General features: G+C 44.0%; 2 protein-coding genes across 3 annotated transcripts in view; one reads left to right on the top strand and one right to left on the bottom strand.

Moving 5' to 3' along the window:
* The first annotated feature begins 53 nt into the window (after positions 1 to 53).
* Positions 54 to 18,920, top strand: CENPX (centromere protein X). Its single transcript, XM_084837865.1, has 5 exons — positions 54 to 121; positions 10,498 to 10,549; positions 10,772 to 10,825; positions 11,689 to 11,777; positions 11,975 to 18,920. Exons 1-5 carry the CDS (start codon positions 83 to 85, stop codon positions 11,987 to 11,989), a joined length of 249 nt encoding a protein of 82 aa, XP_084693991.1. The 5' UTR covers positions 54 to 82; the 3' UTR covers positions 11,990 to 18,920.
* The window catches only part of ASPSCR1 (ASPSCR1 tether for SLC2A4, UBX domain containing), an 83,967-nt gene continuing 80,487 nt past the window's right edge, over positions 18,358 to 21,837 (bottom strand). Inside the window, exon 16 of one of the 2 annotated variants that reach the window (XM_084837857.1) lies at positions 18,358 to 21,379. In XM_084837857.1, coding sequence (XP_084693983.1) covers positions 21,366 to 21,379 — 14 coding nt within the window. In that variant the 3' untranslated portion in view covers positions 18,358 to 21,365. The remainder of the gene's footprint in view (positions 21,380 to 21,837) is intronic. The other variant, XM_084837859.1, reaches the window with a different exon arrangement.

The following is a 21,837-nucleotide window of genomic DNA, read 5'->3' as shown; positions in this document are numbered from 1 at the left end:
ATGACGAGCAGCGCTCTTGGCCGTTTAAGCGCCTAACGCGGCCAGGGATTGGAAGGAGTGCAGGGGGAGGATCCGCTGTGAAATGGAGGAGAGGGAACAGGGCGCGAGAAGCTTCAAAAAGGTCGGGGGAACCGGGGAGAAAAAAGAGCTCGCCCTGGAGGTTATGGGGTGGGGTGAAAGTGGGGGGTGGGGTGAAAGAGAAAACATGGTCGTTTAAAGCCCCCAACCCGTGAAGTCAAAATAGCACGAAGGGCGGGCTCTGACTTGAGCAGGCAATGGCTGAACTCTAGGTGATTTCAGCGACGTGTGAAGTTCTGCACATGTTGCTGTCGAGGTAAAAGAGGCTGACCCGGGGAGGCCAGGCTTTGGCTTAGGACGGCTCTGCGTGTGGTGGCGGCGGCCTCTCACCCGGTATCGGGGCTGCGTGGATGTATTGTGGCTGGTGTGGTCTGGCTTGGGGACTGGAGGAGACCTCGCCTTGGCAAACTTGGACCTGCAAGGGGCAGCTGCAAGGACTAGGGCTTTTCTGGCAAAGGAAATGAAGGGTACTTAGAAAATGGGATGGCTTCCTGCAGGGGTGGGCAACTTGAAGGCCAAAACATCTGGGGGGCCGCAACTTCCATCATCCGTCACCATTGGCTATGCTGGCTAGGGCTGCTGGGAGTTTTAGGCCAAAACGTCTGGAAGGCCACAAGTTGCCCACCCCTGCTTAAAGGGTACAGGCTAGGTGTTTTTAGTTGGCGTGTGGAAAGAGGTGGGGGAGGACTGAGGAGGCTTGAATATAATCTGGAGTACATGGAGATGAGCTTGTAGCATTAAGTTAAACCCTCTCCATTAATTCAACTCCCTGCTTTAGGAACCTTTTTGCCCCTGTATCTGGATTTGTAAATCAGCCAGTGCCCCCTACCCACCATAACATTATATCTGCTTGCAGCCCAGTTTGTAATGGGAAGACAGAGGCTTTCATTTGCTTTAGAAATTTGAAGGCTGGGAGTAAAGAAATAATGGTAATAATGGGTGTTGTAATAATGGGTGACTTCAACTGTCTTTATATTGCTTGAGTAAGTGCCTGTCTGGGTCATGGAAAAAAAACACTGATATAATAAATGTCTGTGCCTTGGAACCGTTGCTGATAGAACTGACTAGAGGGGAGGTGACCTTGGACTTATTTCTGAGTGATACTTGGGACATGGTGTGAGATAGATATACTGTTGAACTGACTGGGAACAGCAACCATAGTGCTAACATATACAGTCAGGGCCAGAAATACTGGAACAAGGATAACTGTTTTGGCAGTTGGCCTCTGTACACCACCACACTGAAGTTGAAAGGAAACACACCCAGATGGGAGTGAAGTCAGGACTTTCAGCTGTAATTCAAGGAGTTTGACAAAGTGGGGCACTAACCATTCAGGAAGTACAGCCAGTGGCATACACACACACCCATTGTTGGTGGCTCATAAGTAATGGAACAAATGGCTGACAAGCAGCTGCATGGCCAGGTGTGGTCTGTTTCCTGGGTACCCCATGATGAATCAAGCAGATGAAAGGCCTGGAGGTGGTTCTGAGTGTTACATATGCATTTGGTAATTTCCAGTGTTCACTGGAGCTCCCAACATGAGGTCCAAAGAGGTGTCCATGCGAGTGAAGGAGGCCATCATTAGGCTGAGAAAACAAAATAAACCCATCAGAAAGATAGCAAAAACATTGGGAGTGGCCAACACAACAGTTTGGAACATCCTGAAAAAGAAGGAATTACCTGGCAAGCTCAGCAACAGCAAAAGGCCTGGAAGACCATGGAAGACAACTAAAGTGGATGACCACAGAATGCTGCTCATGGTGAAGAGGAACCCTTTCACAACATCTAGCCAGGTCAAGAACACTCTTGAGGAGGTAGGCATGTCATTGTCAACATCTAGAGTCAAGGGATGGCTTTATGAATGTAAATACAGAGGCTTCACAACAAGGTGAAAACCACTGATAATGCTCAACAGACAGGCCAGATTGGCCATTGCCAGCAAACACCTAAAAAAGCCTGCCCAGTTTTGGAATAAGATTCTTTGGACTGATGAAACCAAGATTAACTTGTACCAGAATGATGGGACGAGAAAAGTGTGGAGAAGGAAAGCAACAGCTCATGATCCAAAGCATACCACATCATCTGTCAAACATGGTGGAGGCAGTGTTATGGCATGGGCATGTATGGCTGCCAATGGAACCAGGTCACTGGTGTTTATTGATGACCTGAGTGCTGATAAAAGCAGCAGGATGAATTCTGAAGAGTATAGGGCTATACTTTCTGCTCAGATTCAGCTGAATGCTTCTGAACTGATAGGATGCCGCTTCATACTGCAGATGGATAATGACGTAAAACATACAGCAAAAGCTACCCGAGAGTTTCTGAAGGCAAAGAAGTGGGATGTTCTTCAATGGCCAAGTCAGTCATCTGATCTCAACCCAAGAGAGCATGCTTCTCACTTACTGAAGACCAGACTGGAGGCAGAAAGATCCACAAACAAGCAGCAGCTGAAGGCAGCTGCAGTGAAGGCCTGGCAAAGCATCTCGAGGGAGGAAACTCAGCATTTGGTCATGTCCATGGGTTCCAGACTTCAGGCAGTCATTGACTGCAAAAGATTTTCATCCAGGTATTAAAGGTAATCCTTATGTTTGGAATGAGGTTGGTTTATTCCATTACTTATGAGCCACCAAGGATGGGTGTGTGTGTATGCCACTGGCTGTCCTTCCTGAATGGTTAGTGCCCCACTTTTGTCAAGCCCCTTGAATTACAGCTGAAAGTCCTGACTTCGCTCCCATCTGGGTGTGTTTCCTGTCAACTTCAATGTGGTGGTGTACAGAGGCCAACTGCCAAAACAGTTATCCTTGTTCCGATATTTCTGGCCCTGACTGTATATTGAATCTGAAAGTGGAAAGCTGCCCATGAAGTCCAATGTATTAAAACTTAATTGTAGGAGAGGAAACTTTTTTTTAAATGGGCTTGAAAGGAAGAATCAACAGGGCCACACTTCAAGATGTTAGGAGGTTATTTAAAAGGACAATAATAGAAGATTAAATGTATAGCATAGACTAGGAAATGTAACAAAGACTAAGAGGATGCCAGAATAGTTAATGAGAAATGTCAAGGAAGCTATACAAGGCAAGGAGGCTTCTTCCTTTTTTTACATGGAAGACTTGCCCAGATGTGGGCAAAACAAACTCTGGCAATGCATGTGTAAAAGTATTCATAAATTATCTGGAACCAGGGGTGAGCACTGGGTTAGCCAACTTTGCCAATAACATCAAAATGCTGTGAAAGCCCAAGCACACTGCAAAGAGCCCTAGAACGTTCTCTTCAAAGTTGATGAATGAGCAACAAAATGGCAAATGCAGTTCAGTGTAACTGATTGCACACTGGGGCAAAAAATCCAAGCTTCCCTTATACACTAATAGGGTCTGAACTGGTGGTGACTAAGCAATAAGCCGTCACTTTGGTGTGGGGCAAGAGTGAAAAAAGCACATTCCATGCTAGGGCTTATTGTGAATGGGACTGAAAATAAAACAGCCCATATGATGCCTTTATAGAAATCTGTAATGCTGCAGCTGCATTTGGAATATGTATAGCGTTCTGGTCACCCCATCTCATAAAGGGTTTCACAGGTGCAGAAAAGCGCAATCAAAATGATTAGGGAGTAAGACCACAATCCAGTGTATGTTTAGACAGAAAAAGGCCCTACAACTCCCAGCATTCCCCGGCCAGCCATGCTGGATGTTGTAGAACCTTTTTCTGTTGAAACATGAACAGGATTGCACCCCGAGAGTATCTTCCATAGGAGGAAATGTTGATGTGTTTTCAACTTTAATAACAGGATGATTAAGGAGGGGACATGGTAGAGATCTACAAAATTATGCAGGGCATAGAACTTTTTCTCCTCTCGTAGTACTGTTACATGGGCTGTCCTAGTGAAATTGATTGCTAGTGTATATTTGAGACAAACAGAAGAAAATACTGCTTCTTCCCCATTCATTATTAACTTTGGAATTCACTGCCTCAAGATGTAGTGATGGCCGCTAGCTTAGAGGGCTTTAAAAAAGCAGGCTAGGCAAATTCAGAAAGGAGAGGTCCATCAATGGCTACTAGTCATGATGACTAAATGGTATCTATAAGTTCAACAGCAATATGGCTCCTAATACCAGTTGCTAGGGCCAGGCGGGGCAAACACCAAGGCAGGGATATCACCTTCATGCTCTGCTCATGGACTTCCCAGAAGCATCTCTTTCTAGGATGCTCTGTCTAGCTTGGTCTCTGTTAGGGCTATGCAAGGGTTGTTTAACCTTCAAATAACCTTGCCACTCAGGTTTGGATGACGAAATAAGCCATGGCAACCCCTGGCCAGGGTTTGCATATTCATAATGGCCACCAGCACATGCCACAACTTCTGGTGCATAAATGAACCCACAAGGGGCTGTTGTGTCATGCAGACTGGCCCTTTCTGTGGCTATTTGGATATCCTGCTCAACATCAAGGTGTATACGAGTTATTTTCCTTCCCCCAAGTATTCTGTATGCTATTTGAAGCATGTAAAAAAAAAAAGCACATACAAAAAACATGAATTGTGAACTTTTCAGAACCAGTCCTTCTGTTCTTTCTTGTGAAAGTTTGCTGCCAAATGAATGAAATTCTTTAGTGCACTTCTAGATAAATGCAGCAGGTAGCGCTAGTGCCCACTTAATTTTGCACTCTTCTTCTCTCACAGCAAGCCCACCAGGGAAAACCCATAAGCCTACCTATGTCTTGAGTAAGAATGCATTTTAAGAAATGATATTAAGAGGCTAGCTGAATGCATTTCAAGCCAGCCTGGTTTTACAGCCCACTTTTATGCTGAGTTCAGGTTTCAAAGGTTTTGGGGAAAAGGCTGTAGCTCAGTGGTAGAGCACATGTTTTACATAGAAAATTTATTCAGCTCAACCCCTGGGATCTCCAGGTAGCAGGCGCCTATCTGAAATCCTGGAGACCTGCTGTCAAGCACTGTAGACAATACTAACCTGGGCTGCATGATTGGGGCAGGAAAATAAGCCACTGTGGGGAAGGAAAATAAGCTCATTTTCCTGCTTTGGATATGCCAATCGCACACCACCTAATTACCATAATTACCCTCACCAGGTGCAGGATGTTGTCATGTCTGAGCCCAGCAGGGGTGGTATATAAATCACTCTGGAACCCCTGGCTTGTTCTAGGTTTGCGGGTGGTTTGTAAACCACCCCTGCCACCCATCCCGGCCGGGTTCGTATGTCACAAGCCGTGACTGGTGAGGGTAATTATGGTAATCAGGTGGCACGTGACCGGCACACACGGGGTGAGAAAATAAGCCACAGTGGCTTATTTTCCCTCCCAAATCATGTGAATCCACCCACTGCGATAAATGGACTGATGGTCTTACTTGGTATAAGGCAGCTTCTGATGTTCCTAACTCTGCACAGTACTGGAATGTCAGTTGAATAGGGAGCTAAAGGCTGAAACAGCTGATTAACAGCTTTTTAAGTGAAATGATCATGTTAATTTGGCACAATTAATATTAATATTCCTTGTAACAGAATTAGAATGAAAACTGCTTTTCTTCTGCCCATTACTCTTTGTACCCACTATCCTGATTCTAGCCATTTATACTCAGTCCTGTCTTGACAGCTACTGCTGATACCTCCCTGTGCTGCTGGTTAGATCTCCTTTCACACACAAATCCACCCAAGCTAGTATTTTCTGTCTGGATACATCTTGTAGGAAGAAAGCGAATTTGATATCTAAAGTACAGTTAATAATTAAGGGTTCAATCCTATGGTCCCTGGGAGTGCACCCCTGGGGCCATGGGATACTTGTTGACCTCCTCTGCAGGCAGAGAAGGAGTTCCATTGTGGAGGTCCTCCCTTGGCAGGGGGCAGAAAGCTCTGCCACTTGGGCTGTCCCACTATTGGTAAGGACAAATGAGGGCATTCTGGGGCATGTCAGCGGACACATCCCCAGAATGGGGGGAAAACTATGCCCACTGTGGAGCTGATGTAGTTATTTTCCCACTTTAAATTTAAAATGGAAATCTAAAAAGAAAAATAATGTTGCAAAAAAGGGTTAAAAAGCCTCCTCCCGATTCTGTTTTTGTGGCATGAACTGTGCCCCCCCCCCCCGCTCGGCCCGGTCCGGCCCGGCCTTATATGGTTGCTCTGTAAGAGTTAGGTCATCAAATCCAGCCTCTTCCAGAAGACTCTCCTGATATGACAAATCATTTTTTAAAAACAACCAAGAATTCCCTGGGTAACTTGTTCCAATACCCAGCTTTTTATAATTAAGAAGCATTCACTGATAGCTGTTATATTGTATTTGTTTGTATTACTTTACATTGATTTGTTTGCTAATCTTAGTTTTTCCTAAAACAGAAAAGCAAAATTAAAGTTTTTGGAAATAAATAGCAGTCAGCCTATTTTGCTGGTTGTCTGTTCTTTGGAGGCTGTGGTAGATAGAGCCTCCCTGTTTTGTCTGACAGCCTGTTAGATATTTGACAACAGCTAAGGGCGCAATCTAAGTAGATACGTGGCCGCCTCCAACCTCGGAGGCGACCGCCTATCCAAAGCAAGGCAGGAGAGGCACGGGGGGATCGTTCCCTCCGTGCCTCTCCTGCCTTGCTCTTTTTCTCTAGATAGCCATTTTGGGCTGTCTAGTGGCAGGGGGGCCGACCAGGAGAGGAAGCTGCTGTATGACACATAGGATGTGTCATACGCACAGCTCCGCTCTCCCTGCCCTGGAATGCCCCCAGCCCCACCCCCTTTCAGTCGCTCTGCGCTCATCTTCCAAGCGCAGAGGATGGGGTTTCTCTGCGCTGCCTCCAAGGCAGTGCGGACAAGGGGGGAAGTCAGATTTCCGGGAACCGACCTTGGAGTGCGGGCTCCAAGGTCGGTTCCTGGAATAGACCATATCCTATGGCCCACTAGACAGTGTCTAGCGGGCCATAGGATTGCTCCCTAAATCTCTTTCCTAAGTGTTCACTCCCATCAACCTTTCTCACACCATGTGCTCCACACGCTTAATAATCTTCGTTATTCACTGAATCATCTCTACCAGTTTTTTTGGCATCCTCAATGGACTTCTGTAACTGAAGCCTAATAAGTACTGAACAGAGTAATGGTTTTACCTCCTATGTCTTGCATATAGTGTTTCTGTATTTCTCCATAAAAATATTATTTATATTTAAAATACATCCTGCACATTGCCAAGCTGCAAGATTTGTATTTACCAAAATCTTTGGCTTCCTGGCTCCTCTTCAGTGATTCAGGTTTAGGGACAGGAGGTGCTGCACATCTTATTAATTGCATACTGATAACTTTTCTCCATAGGAATTACATATACATTAGCCTTCCCAACCTGATGCCCTCCAGATGTTTTGGACTACAGCCCCCATCATTCCTGACCGTTGGCTATGCTGGCTGGGGCTGATGGGAGTTGTGGTCCAAAACATGTGGAGGGCACCAGGCTGGGGAAGGCTGATAATTGATAGTTCACTATAATACCTAGTTTTCCTCCACCACTTTTCTTGTTATCATACATCTTGCTTCTCTTAGTGTGCAATACTAGTTTATATACCAATCCAAAAAGTAAATCCCACTGCACTGTGTTCGATGTAACCATGTGTCTACCAAGAACCTGAAACTAGCTTATCATGTAGGTCCCAAATGTTTCATATTTGTAGTAATGGAAATGGGTGCGCTCACGAGAACTAGAAATCTAGGGACAGTGTGTTGTTTTGGTAATGCTTAGAAACCAGTGGAGTTCAGAAACTCAGTATGACTTCAACTCTGTATCCACTTACCCAGAAGTAAGCCCCACTGAACTCAATGGGACTTACAGTCATGTGAAAAAGAAAGTACACCCTCTTTGAGTTCTATGGTTTTACGTATCAGGACATAATAAAAATAATTTGGTCCTTAGCAGGTCTTAAAATTAGGTAAATACAACCTCAGATGAACAACACATGACATATTACACCGTGTCATTATTTTACAGAAATAAAGCCAAGATGGAGAAGCCATGTGTGAAAAACTAAGTACACCCTTACTGCTTCCATAGGTATGAAGAGGCTAAGTAGCAGCGAGGTGCTGCTAATCAAATGCCCTTGATTAATTGATCATCAGCAAGTGTGATCACCTCTATAAAACCCGAAGTCTCAGGAGTTTGCTGGTCTCGAGCATTCAGGTGTGTATTAACACAATGCCAAAGAGTAAAGACATCAGCAATGGTCTTAGAGAAGCGATTGTTGCTGCCCATCAATCTGGGAAGGGTTATAAGGCCATTTCCAAACAATTTAAAGTCCATTATTCTACAGCGAGGAAGATTATTCACAAGTGGAAAACATTCAAGACAGTTGCCAATCTTCCCAGGAGTGGACATCCTAGCAAATTCATCCCAAGGGCAGACCGTGCAATGCTCAGAGAAATTGCAAAACATCCAAGAGTTACATCTCAGACTCTACAGGCCTCAGCATGTTAAACATTAAAGTTCATGACAGTACAATCAGAAAAAGACTGGACAAGTATGGTTTGTTTGGAATGGTTGCCAGGAGAAAGCCTCTTCTCTCTAAAAAGAACATGGCAGCATGGCTTAGGTTTGCAAAGTTGCACCTGAACAAATCACAAGACTTCTGGAGCAATGTCCTTTGAACAGACGAGACCAAAGTGGAGATGTTTGGCCATAATGCACGGTGCCACATTTGGCGAAAACCAAACACAGCATATCAGCACAAACATCTCATACCAACTGTCAAGCACGGTGGCAGAGGGGTGATGATTTGGGCTTGTTTTGCAGCCACAGGGCCTGGGCACCTTGCAGTCATTGAGCCAACCATGACCACCTCTGTATACCAAGTATTCTAGAGTCAAATGTGAGGCTATCTGTCCAACAGCTAAAGCTTGGCCAAAATTGGGTCATGCAACAGGACAATGATCCCAAGCACACCAGCAAATCTACACCAGAATGTCTGAAAAAGAAAAGAATCAAGGTGTTGCAATGGCACAGTCAAAGTCCAGACCTCAACCCGATTGAAATGCTGTGGCGGGACCTTAAGAGACCTGTGCATAAACAAATGGCCGCAAACCTCAATGAACTGAAGCAATGTTGTAAAGAAGAGTGGGCCAAAATTCCTCCATAACGATGTGAGAGACTGATAAAGTCATACAGCAAACGATTACTTCAAGTTATTGCTGCTAAAGGTGGTTCTACAAGCTATTGAATCATAAAGTGTAGTTTTTCACACATGGCTTTTCCATTTTGGCTTTATTTCTGTAAAATAAATAATGACACGGTGTGATATGTCATGTGTTGTTTTCATCTGAGGTTGTATTTACCTACTTTTAAGTCCTGCTAAGGACCAGATGATTTTTATTATGTCCTGATATGTAAAACCATAGAACTCAAAGAGGGTGTACTTTCTTTTTCACATGACTGTATGTCTGAGCGGACATGTATAGGATTGTATTGTGTGTTTGGTACTATATGGGTTATTTTATTACTTAGTTTTCTAGGTGCTATGCAAAGAGTTAAAAAAGCAGTCCCTGCCCACAGGCTTACAGTCCAATATCCATGATACAAAAAGAAAAAGGGTTAGGGAGGAAACAAGAAAGCAATCAAATTCATTCACTAATTCTTCATAAAGTTACGTAAATATTTGATAGAGTGACATGGCTGCTGAGTGAGGCAGCTGGGCAAAGAGGAGCCAAATGGCAATTAGTCCTAGCCAAGCCAATGGGTAACAGCTGGGGTACAAGCTTTAATCAGTTGAATTGGTAGATCAGTCAACTAAGATGTCAGTTGACTGATCAATGGGTACCAATTTTTATTGGAAGGGCTGTGGGCTACGGGCACACTATTTCTTGAAGTTACTTTCATTCTGGTTTGTTTGTAACAGAGAACAGAAAAGCAAATATTAAAGAGGGCTTTTCTATCTAAAAATGAATAGTAGCTTTCAGTTGTGAGGTATTTGTTACATACAAACTTATTTGCGTGTAGCTGACTAGTCAACTAAAAATGCTGTGTACACCATCCTGGGATCCCTTGGGGATGAAGGGCAGCTTATGTTAAGAAATAAAAGTGAGAGATGGTCTTCACTGGAAAAGGTGGCCTTCAGCAGATGAGATGGCTGGTGGGAGGAGGATATCTTGCTGATTAACCAAGAGTTTGGCCCTTAACAATAGAAAAGAGAAGGGTGGATAATGGGGCCAATTATGTGGTCTCTATATAGGGATGGAAAATTGGCATCAGTACTTGCTACTGTCTTGCTCCCAGAGAATGAGATGCAAAACAGGTAATATATTTTATTTGGCCAGTTTCTTTTGATGTATTCCTACACCAACAGAAGTTGATCTCATAAATATTACTTTACCTATTTTATATCTCTTTGAAATGGAAAGAAAAGGAGATCCACTTTTTCTCCATTAACATCCCTTGACTGATTCCCTTTCTGTGCAGGAGACCGTGAACAAACTGCTCCAGCTCCACTTCAAAGATGATAAAATACGAGGTAATTGCTTTCCCTTATGTCTCAATAAAGAGGCCAATTCCTGCTGGAGATCTTCCCAAACTTTTCTGAAGCGGGATCATGCCTGGGAAGATCAGGGGTAACCAAGATCCATGTTGGCTGCCTGCCGACCCTTGGGCTGTGGGTAGATGATAACTATGCTGTGGTGAGAGGCACAAGTGCTGGCCACTTGTCCCATGGTAACTATTTTTTCCCCTTTTCCAGTCAATGGTGATGCTCTGTTGCTCGTGGCAGAAATGCTCAAAGTATTTGTTCGAGGTAAGTTGTTAAGAGATGCAACTTTGTTCTATGGAATGGCAGTCACAGGTTGGTGGTAGGAGGTCTACAGAAGGATGACCTTTAGTACATAATTCACCATTCTGACATTTCATTTTTTTTCTTTTAAAGTTCTAGCCTTTCTGCTAACCTAGAAAGCAGTGCCAGCTAAATTCAGAAATCGGAGAGGGCTAATCAGGGTTTCCAAGCCTTCCATGGCTATTTGCCTTCACTGTTCTCTTTGATTCCTGTACCATGCCTCTCCTGGCTTGCCTACCCCCTCCCATCCCAGTCCTTCCAGAAAGAAATTCAAATTCTGCAAACCCCTAGCTCTTTCTAGCAGAAATAAGTGTATTGTGCTCAGAGTCTTATCCTTTCTTCTGAATTTGATTTCTGGTCTCGGTATAGAGGATGCACAGCTTGAACTTAAATATTGAAAGTGTGTTTGATTATGCTTCTGGCTAATTCTATGGCACATAGCATTTTTCCAGCAGTTTGAATTCGTGGTCTACTCTTGGGGCTTCCTTGGCTGTTCAGTGCTAGGTGGTTACATGTACTGTACACATACAGAAGGGGGCACAGGCTTTGTTTGATATGATTCTCCTTGGAGGTAGAGCACAATCTTGAGTGAATGTGAAGTACTGACTAGTGAGAATCCTGCACTTCTTCCTACAGTGAAGCTCCAGAATCAGTGCTCCAAATTGCAGAGGGTTTTTTTTTTAAGGCTGACAAGCAAAAACCTCACAAAAATAACTTCCCGTCTGGTTACCCAAAAGACATCACTCTTACCTAAGTGCCATTTGGTTTTTGCTGTCCTTCCCAACACCTACCTGTTGTAATTTGCTTGCTGTTTGTGTGTCTTGCAGAGGCAGCAGCACGAGGAGCGCGACAAGCTCAGACCGAGGACCTGACCAGGGTGGATGTGGAGCATGTGGAAAAAGTGCTGCCGCAGTTGGTATGTAAATCACAGCTCAGATCGCTCAATTAACAGGGTATGGGCAAAGACATCTTAATCCCCTTCCTTCAGGGGGATCTTTGGCTGGTTAGTAATATCCCCACTGGGCACCTGGAACTCAAAGCAAATTGGTTAACTAATTTGGGGAGAGCTCCTTGTTGCGCACATGAACTAAAAAATGTTTATTTTCTTCACAGCTTCTGGACTTCTAGAAACCTGATGGTGCCAAGCCTGCATTCCTTTTACCAGGAAAACCTTTGCCTGACACCTGGAGCAAAGTGGACTACAGACTTGTACATGGAATCTGTTCCAATGTGACTTTACTTGCTGGAATGGTAGCGTTGTTAGCTCTTCTTCCTTCTCCATCATAACTGCTTGCCAGCTCTCTTCCTGGGTACCCAGTGGCTCTCAGATGTTGCCCAAATGGGCTGGACTTGCTTCTTTTTACAACAGAATTCCTGGAGCAGATGGCATCTACTCCTCTGAGGCTATGTCCTATCCTGCTGCTTCCCATTCACAGCCAGGCAGAGTTTCCACTTTTCCGATTTGAGAAACAGGTGCCTTCCTGAAGTAGTGTGTGGAAAGAGTGAGTATGCCTGGAAGCCTTCCCCGCACCATGGGCTCTCATCACCTCAGCAGGCGTTTAAAGGCCAGCTCCAGACCTGTCTGCTGTCTGAGCTCTTAAACAGGAGCCTAGCCCCAGGTCTATGCCAACAGCAGGTACCTGATCTTTATTTTATAAATAAACAGTGCCTGTCCCTCAATCCTTTCCAGCATTCCACTGGGGCCATGACATCAAAGAGTGCTTGGAACCTTTTAACCATTTGATATTCCTCTCAGAAGCTGCTTCCCTCTGCTATAAATTTGTTCTCACAAAGAAACTTCAATAAATCAAAAATAGTCTCCCTCCCTTGTGCGGGATCCTTGTTGCAATTAATCATAGAAAGTCAAGTCGCTTCAAAGAGTTGTTTGGCCTCCCACCCCCACCCCCTCTTTGTAGGACGAAATAAGAACTTTTAAAAAGGGGCAGAATAACAAACAGCATGTGTGAGGATCCCACATCAGGCACAACCCAGCCCCTCTGTCAGCAGAGGAAGGGGAAAGCTGTGAAATAGTAAACCTTACACATGGAGGCAGGGCGTAGCCTAATGAGTCTGGTTCTGCTATGAAAGAAAGGCTAGGCCTGTGGAGGGACAAGTAATAGCATCTGAATGTACTAACAGTGTAGTCCTATACAGGTCTACTCAGAAGTAAGCCCCACTGAGTTCAATGGGCCTTTTCCCATCTAAGCATATATAGGATTGCAGCCTGAGTCTGATCAAATCCAAGAAGGCCATGATACGGTCAGTTAGTGATCAGCAGCCAAGCCAATAGTAGGGAGTAGCTTTCCGAAGAGGCATCTAAAGTGCCAGCCACTACGTGTTGGTAATGAACCACTGACTCCGTATGTTGTTTCTGAAACACCCAGTGCTGCTTACTCTTGAAGGCATAGGATGAGGGTTAGATGGAATTCTGCTGTTACCTAAAGCTGACTTGATGCTGCCGTCATGCCTGTCAAGGGCTCCTTGGAGGCCTCTCTCAGTCTAATCCAGTAGCCAAGTCCAGACACAGACAAAGGGATTCCTTTCAAAGCTTTATTCTTCTTTTACAACTTGGTCCCCGTTTGAAAGGGAATTACTGGCAGACCCCTGAACTTAAGGACTAGGGAGAGTCCCTCCCCTTTTCCCTTGGATCCTCTGGGCGCAGCCGTTGTTTGCGTGCCAACCGGGCACTACGCCTCCTTTCTGCGATCTCCATTTGGCGATGCTTTCGGCGTCACGCAACCACCAAGTCTGCTATCCGCGCTCTGTCACTCCCTGGACTGCTGTCTAAGCTAGGAATGCTGGTGGGAGGAATCTCCGTCAGCTGTTGGCCCTGGGAAAGAGGAGCGCACTCCTCTCCCAGGAGCGACTGCTGTTCCTCAGAATCAGAACTACTCTGGGATTCTATGGGCTCAGTGTCCACCCTGACATCGCCAGTGCTCGGTTTATAAACCATGGCTTGTGGTTGGCTTTAACCGTGGTTTAATGTTACATCTGGGTTCCCATCTTAACAGTTGAAAGCAGGAATGGAAGGTTTGCAAATGCTGGTTAGCATCCCTGTATATTTAAGTTCCCAAAGGAAGGGAGGTGGGAATGTGACACAAACCATGGTTTAGGAGCATAGATGTCTGCATTCAAAGAGATGGGACTATTTGTTCATCTAGCCCAGTACTGGCTAGATTAACAATGGCCATGCTGGCTGGGAATTATGCGAGTTGCAGTCCAACACATCTGGAGAGCCCCAGATGAAGCTTGGAACTGTATTCTGACTGGGAACAGCTCTCCAGGGTCTTTTCCATTATTTTAAACAGATTTCAGGGACTGTGGCCTCTTGCATGAAAATCTCTGTTCTGCCACTGAACTATGGTTATTCCCCAATCGTTTGTAGAAAGCTAGTGTTGTGTCTGCACTAGACAAACATGATACTGCCTTGTTGTGAAAAGCTCTTTTGTGTTGCAAGAGCGAAGTGGAAAGACCATTCTGTAGTCTAATGCCTTGTAGTGCATGCAGTCCCATCCTGAGCACAGAAGCTGAGGTTAATGAGGCTTCAGAGTAAGTGTGCTTCAGATTGCTATCTTAAATACATTATTTCTTCATTAGAGTTATCCCCATAGTCCCTGAGGTCAAGGTAGTATAATTATTCTCCTTCTCCATTTTAATCCTCATAACAGCCATGTGAAGTAAGTTAAGCTCAGAGGGTGTCTGGTTTAAGTTCATCCACTGGGTGGGGATTTGAACCCAGGTCTCCCTGCTCTGTCCTAGTCCAACACTCTAACTAGCTTGCTGTCTGTTAAGAAAAGATGAAACTTGTAGGGCTTAGGCTAGATGAAGATCAGTCAGAACTTTAACAGCCACCACCACAGAGTATAGAAGTTTTTATAGGGACCCTAATTAGTACTTTGCATCAGTTTAAAAGATGTCTGTCATACAGCCCAGCCTATGCATGATTATTCAGAAGCATGTCTCTGTGTATAACAACCTTACAGTGCAATCCTATGTATGTCTACTCAGATGTAAGCCACGCTGGGTTCAACCAGCCTTACTCCTAGGGAAGTGTATATAGGATTGCAGCCTTACAGGCTGTTTTTCTGTTGTTGCCAGCATCTCCTACTAAACCACAGAGGAAATAGCTCAAAGATCTACCTTCATTTCCATTTGTTTTGATGTAGGCCATCCCATGGAACAGCAAATGGTCCAGGCAGCTGCTTCATATATAGCTGTGACTTGTCTAAAAACAGGCTAGATACCACCACAGGAGGAGCTATGGCTAGACACACAACTTAATCCCCGTTAGGCAAAAGGTGTGAATGTACTACAGAACATTTAATATGGATTTGAACACACATGCACCCTTAGCAATGCTAAACTAAAACACATATATGTTTCTGTTCTATATACACTTGCACACTGATTTTTAACAGGGGTCAGTGTTTAGATTTTTCTAGGATAAATCCAAATTCTGGCTCAAACTTGGGAAAGAAAGAAAGAGGGGGATTCATGACAATGCTATCCTTAACAATCACCACCCATTCCATGAATGGATTAGAGGGAAATTGCACTCTTGGTTCACTTGATTTAGGCTGCAAGCCTACTCACACTTACTTGGGAGCAGAGTTCTGCTACATTCAAAAAGAAACATATCTTGGTTAGAGAACACACTGAATAAGGCTGGTATCAAGTCTGGCAGCTTGGAGGAGAGTGGTACCTGTTTACCTGTACTCCTTTCTGGGACACAGCCATACTGTGTAGCTGGATATGCTGGTCAGGTTGTACCTTCTTTTGTAAATGAGCAGGATTTTAAGTTGTGACGGTCTGGTGATTATTTTTGTTCCCAAAGGCAGTTAAGTAGAAAGTGTGACAAGAGCTATTAAGAGCCCTTGCCTGGGAGCAAATCAAAGTTAAGCTTCCTACTTGAAGAATAGGCTCAATACAAGACCAGAAGCTGGGTATCTTCCCTCTAGCCACTAAGCATTAGACTACGTAATGCATACCTGATGAATGATTTCTCCTAGAAGAATCACTACTAGACTTTGCAAATGCAGATGTAAAGGTGTTAAAGCAACTGCTGGCCAGGAGAAAGGCAGGTTAAAGAAAACTGATGCCATCTGCAATTTTTAAAAGGAGCAGAGCTTGATGTTTTACCTCTGCTCTAAGAGAACAACAAGCAGCAGGAAGTTCTCAAACCAGAGCTCTTGTCTGTCTGCTGATTTGGCTTAGAGAAAGGTAGTTCTAGCTGAGCCAAGCAACCCACTGCAAATCTAGCATCTGTCATAGGGCAGAATGTGTGTTAGTGCAGCAGAGAAGCTACTTCCAAAAGGGGTATAACCAAAAGCAAATGTTAAATGTCCACCCAAAATTGGGGATGTGGCATACATGTCTCAAAGCAAGCATTTTTCTACAGTACACAAACTGCAGCAGCATTCAGAATTCTGCTTCAGATTTTTAAAGAAATACCATCTAATGAAAGTGTTGTGAGAAAAAGAAGGAACCATCAACCTTTGAAATGAAAGTAACTTTATGGTCAAAACCCAGAAATAAGACGGAATCTCGCATTTTCAGTATGGGGCTTCTATCCCCAGGGCACCATCCCATCCTTGCTTCCCTCCACTACTTGTAATAAAAATACATCAATAAACCAAAATTCTATGTTTTTAAAGAACACACACTTTCAACCAGAGGCCCGTATACTAGTGTGTATAATCCATCCTAAAAGCAGCGTGTGTGTTCTGTTTGAATGACGTTTCAGCACAGAATGCTGGCTGCTTCATTATGCGACTGATCTCGCAATATAAAAGATACCAAGGGTAGATCATAGGGGAAGCCAGAAAGCAAGTTTTGGTGTCAACGCTAACTGGCCCAAAGGAAACAATTACAAACCTCCAGCACAAAATGCAGAAATAAGATGCTTGCCAAGCTCCCAAGCCAGAGAGATGGACTTACTGAAGAACTACACAGACCGTATTCTTCCAGGTTAGGGGTGGAAGGTTAGAGTTGGTACTGTTGTAACACTGACTGCATTTAGTTTCTGCCTTTGCTGCAGCAGCCCCCGTCCCTGTGTGTATCTAGGACTACAGCAATGAGCAGGATTCACTTTTCATCTGCTGTTGTCTTATGCATTCTTTGGTGGCTCATTTTTGGGTGACATTAAAGGAGCTGGTCTCTTGCTGTTTTAACTGCTTTCTGCTCCCTGTGCTCAGAAGCTTTTCTCCCTACCTTCCCCCCACCCCATCCCGATTTTCTTCAAAGCAGCTAGAAGCATTTGGAAGTAATTAGACCTGAAGGGAAATGTTGGCCAGTCTGGGAGACAATGACAAGTGCCAGGAACCCTTGGTGCCCCTTCCAGCCACTTTGAAGTTCATTCAGATGGTACAATGCTCTGTTTTCTTTGTTGGAAAAGTGGGGGCAGGAGGGAAATGGGCCATGTCAGGCCCAATGAATAGAAAGCAGGTTACTCTGACTTGATAGAGAACCCTGAACAGTGGGGATACAATTCAAAGGGAGACTGACTGAAAGGCCTCCTATAGCCACCCACCTTTAAGTCATCATTACAAGTGATGTACCCTTATAGAAAAGTCATATACTTAGCACCCATCTAACATGACACCAGTCTGATAATCTTGTTGGTGTCACACTGTCACAACACAGGATAAAGGCATTGCCAACTAAGAATTGTATTGCAATTTGTAGAGGAGACATAAGCGTCTTCCTTCACTTACCCACAAACCCTGTGTAGAAGAATCAGTACCTTTGAGTAGTATAGCACAGGGTTTAAGAAATTAGCGTAGCTTTGTAGTTATTTACCAAGGGGTAACTGTGTTCCCTCTATCTGCTCCTGTCACTCAGACATAGAAGCTCTCAAAGGCAACAGAACCATACAGTTGTTACATTAGGATACATGTGCAGATGTTCTTGAAGGACTGATATCCCTCAAGCTCCTGTTCAACAACGTTTTTACTTTTACAGGTTCTGCAGTTTAAATTCAACAAAGGCTAGAGGAGCATGGCATTCAGTTAGCTCAGCACTGTCTTGTGTTTAATATAGAGCACTGTTGAGCGACTTTGCTAAATGCAGACTGCTCAAAGTGGAGATGTGCATGTAGCCACAAACAGTGTTACACAATTTGTCATTTCACTGCTCAGCCAGGGGATGTACCTTGCTTCTAATGTAACAGGTACAGCGGCCTTGAGGGCCAAATGAAAACAAGGCTCTAGTGACAAAGGGTAGAGGTCACAATCTTGGATCAGCACAAGATGAGCCCAAACAAGAGCATTTGCCAAACTGGGGGACCGCATCTCCCTTTCTATCAATATTTGCGGTTTTGACATTTCCTGGCATAAAACCAAGAAGAGAACAATAAATGGGGATATTGACTATGAAAGGAGAAAAACCCAATAGGAAGTTATAAGAGCAAATGGTTATCAAAATATATAGATCAGTTTTCAATATACTAAATCAAGTATAAATATCTATTTTAGGTATCACAATTATAAAATAAGATTGAAAATTAATATGTTTACTAGATCATTTACTCTCTTGAAAGTGGCAAAAGCACAGTGAACATTATGTACAGATGTTAACCTGTCCCATAGGCCCAATCGGTTTTACAAAGCAAATTTAAATGTTGGAAATATCATATGAGGGATACCATGTTTGTGCATATGTGGTGGAAATCTTGAGAAAAACCATAATTTTAGTAACAACCTAGTTTAAGCTACATCCTGGTCCTTTTGTGATATTGTTAGGGAAAATGCTAATGTATGTTGACATAAGGCTCTAACTGAAAATCTTAGTTGCTTCAAGAACTGTAATTCCAAAGCACTGAGCACCCTTTGGAGCTGAAATAGACATGCTAACTATATTGATATGACTCCAAATGGAAACAGAAGTTGTCATTAACTGCTGCCCAGATGAATCCTTTTTGTTGCATATCGCATATTGAAATAAGCATTGTAAAAGTCCTCAATTAGAAGACCCTATTCTTCCTGTTTAGTAATGTTTTTATATAATAATAAAGGAAGTTTTCATTAATTGAAAATAAAAGTCAGGTCTGAAAACCATCAGATACTGTCGTAGTTCTGACCAAGATGATTTCAAATAGCAGTCCGGTGTTTTTCTTTCCTCTTTGTTCACATTTCACCCAAGAGGTGGTTTGGGTCTGAAGCAGGGATCCTTGTTGATACAGGAAAGGCGTGCTACTATTTTGGCAACTATCAGGCAAGTCCCATATCAGTGATTACCATGGTTTAGAACTTCCCAGGGCAAGAGAACCAGAGGTTCTTGAAATTGCTGCTGGGCAGAGGTGGTGTGGTGCCGCGACCCCTCACTCTCTGGGCCCAATGTCCACTGGGGGATGACAGGAGCTGGTTGCTGCACCTCCTCCTTTTTGCTGGCATCACTGTTGGGGATCGAGCCTCAAGGGAACACACTGGTGACAAGGAAGAAGAAAAGCAGCTGCTATCCATCTGCTGACCTGGGCAGTGATGGCACTGGTGTCAGGGCCAGCACAGCTATATTAGATCAAGCAGTGACATGACCCTTGTCTAAAAGCTGCAGGAAGGGTGTGTGGGAACTTAGGCAGCATAAGAAAAAGATACAGGCAAAAATATGGAGTCATATATCAACATGTATACCAATTGGCCAAACATTGAAAATCATATGGGTCTCTAGAGAAGGCAGTAAGAGCCTACCATGGAGTAAAACAGACGAACTGGTTTCTTGAGGCCCCGCTATAGGATTAGGGAATGCAGTGAAGAAGTAGAGATGCTGAAGGCTGCACTGGAGGCTCTATGCAACTGAAATCTCATTGTGGATCTGAAACCCAAATAAACATCTTTGCCACTGTACCCTACTTTCCTGTCTACATCCTCTACTTGTGTATTAGGCATAGAAGGGTGCCCAATTCTCCCCACCCACCCCCATCCATTTTTTTAAATGGCATCTATAGTGCTAAAGCAGTCAAATTTAGCTTGCAAGCAAGCTAATTTTACTCTTCGGGCATTCTGTAGCCACTACAGATGTCATTTTTAACTCCTTCCCTGATTGTGTGAGGTGACTGGGGCCGTATATTGCCCATCTCTGGACTGTAGGCAGGAGGACCATAAAGCATACCTCTAGTTTACTTCTACTGATCAATGTACGAAACAAACATAATGAAAAGGGCTTTGAGATTATGGCTGTTACTTGCTGTATTGTTGGAGCAATTCTGTAGATATCTGTGATTTTATTGCCCCAAATACTGCAAAAGAGACTGAGAATGGGTCCTCACTAAGAACCTCATTGAATATTGCCAGGTCTTAAGTGATCTCTCCATTCAGATCTATCAGCATAATTAATTGCAGAAGGCATCTTGCAGCCAATGATGGAGCCTGCATCACTGAAAAAATAAGAGCAGCATCCAGGACCTTTCAGGCATGAAGCCTATGGGCTACTGGAAGTGAATCTCCAGCATGGGAGATGGCACCAACTCATACAGCCCAGAGGTGATTGTCTGGCCACTGTCTAAATTTCACAGTCATGTGTGTCCAAAGCCTTGACCTAGAGATCACGTGACAGGTTTTTAAAGCACCACTGATTTGCATCAACACCACCATGGGTGGGCCAATGTCAGGCCTGCACGTTCTTCTTAGTTTCTTACTAGGACCCTGAAATTCACCAACTGGGACCTGTGCAAAAGGCATTACCTGCATCTCCCATACCACTCTGGAAATATATGAATTGTGGCTAACAATGTATTTAGGATGTGGGTACAAACTAAGGCATGTCTGTTTGCAAGATCTATTTTGTTTTTGACTAGAACCCAAAGATCCACCAACTGGAGTCTGGTTCAAAAGGCCTACATGTAAAGAACCTTGATCCCAGGAATTGTTTTTGAGAACTGAATGGAGTACACAGTCCATACACACACAAATCCACTCCTAATCGCCCCAAGCTTCCTTCGCTTCATCAGAATAACTTAGTGGGAGTCATTCTGTTGTTGCTATTGTTAAACAACTGGGACTCAGAACTCCTTGCCGATTTACTGCAAACCACCCAGGGATCTATCAGTAGATCCAGATCTACTTTCTACCTACCCCTGATCAACACCATGGCCTTGAAGTTCCCAGCACCTACACAACAAATGCAGCAAAGTTTCTGTGCCTACTCGCTTCATGTTATTTGAAAGGGATGCTCTATCAGGGATGCTCTGACTTGGATTCCTGCATTGAGCAGGGGGTTGGACTTGATGGCCTTGTAGGCCCCTTCCAACCCTACTATTCTATGATTCTATGAAAGGATAGCAAGGCTGGAGCTTTGTTCTGCTGCCCACTGCTCAAATTTGCAACCAACACAGCAAAATTGGCAAGAGGAAATGGTGTCTTGCGATTTTATTTTGGAAAAAAATCAAGTTGTAGGGCCATGTCTTTTGGCATGTTGTTAGATGAAGTTCACAGGAAGGGAACAGCACAACTGAACTTGTTGCTTCTCAGCCAGGCAAGGCATCTCTCTGAAGGGGGGTGTCACAAGTCCTTCATCTCTTCCCACCTGAAATGCAAACATAAGGTGACAATGACAGCCTCTGCAACGAACTTTACTAGAGGGGAGTGTCCACAGTGTTGAGCTTCCATGAGCCTCCCCAATGGCATATACTCTCAAACTGCAATCCAGATACTACACTCGAATATTGCAGGGCACCGCTAGATAAGAGACTCAATACTGAACCACATTCCAAAAGGAACATATACCATTCCAGAGATGGATAGCAGGAAAGGAGTAAGGATATGGTACATCAGAATGCAAAATGCCTCCAGCCAATCTTCTGTAGGGAAATCCCTTCCCATCCTCAAATCACTATATTCAGATACTGCTTCACAGCAAACTCCATCCACGGGGGATGGACTAGACTATAACCCTTTAGCACAAGTTTTCCCTCTCCAACATTCCATCCCTACTTTAGTCATTTCTAGTTCCCACACAGAAAGAAAAGGCAATCCACAGAACTG

Source organism: Heloderma suspectum, chromosome 2 (genome assembly GCF_057233095.1).
Source record: "Heloderma suspectum isolate Gila_16-S chromosome 2, 16-S_ref, whole genome shotgun sequence".
Lineage (NCBI taxonomy): Eukaryota > Metazoa > Chordata > Lepidosauria > Squamata > Helodermatidae > Heloderma > Heloderma suspectum.
This window is presented reverse-complemented; position numbering and strand designations above follow the sequence as displayed.

Excerpts from the sequence above, each read along its gene's own strand:
- CENPX (XM_084837865.1), top strand. The coding sequence starts at position 83 with ATGGAGGAGAGGGAACAGGGCGCGAGAAGCTTCAAAAAG. Across the intron at positions 122-10,497 it reads GCGCGAGAAGCTTCAAAAAG|GAGACCGTGAACAAACTGCT; the intron begins GTCGGGGGAACC and ends CTTTCTGTGCAG. Across the intron at positions 10,550-10,771 it reads CAAAGATGATAAAATACGAG|TCAATGGTGATGCTCTGTTG; the intron begins GTAATTGCTTTC and ends CCCCTTTTCCAG.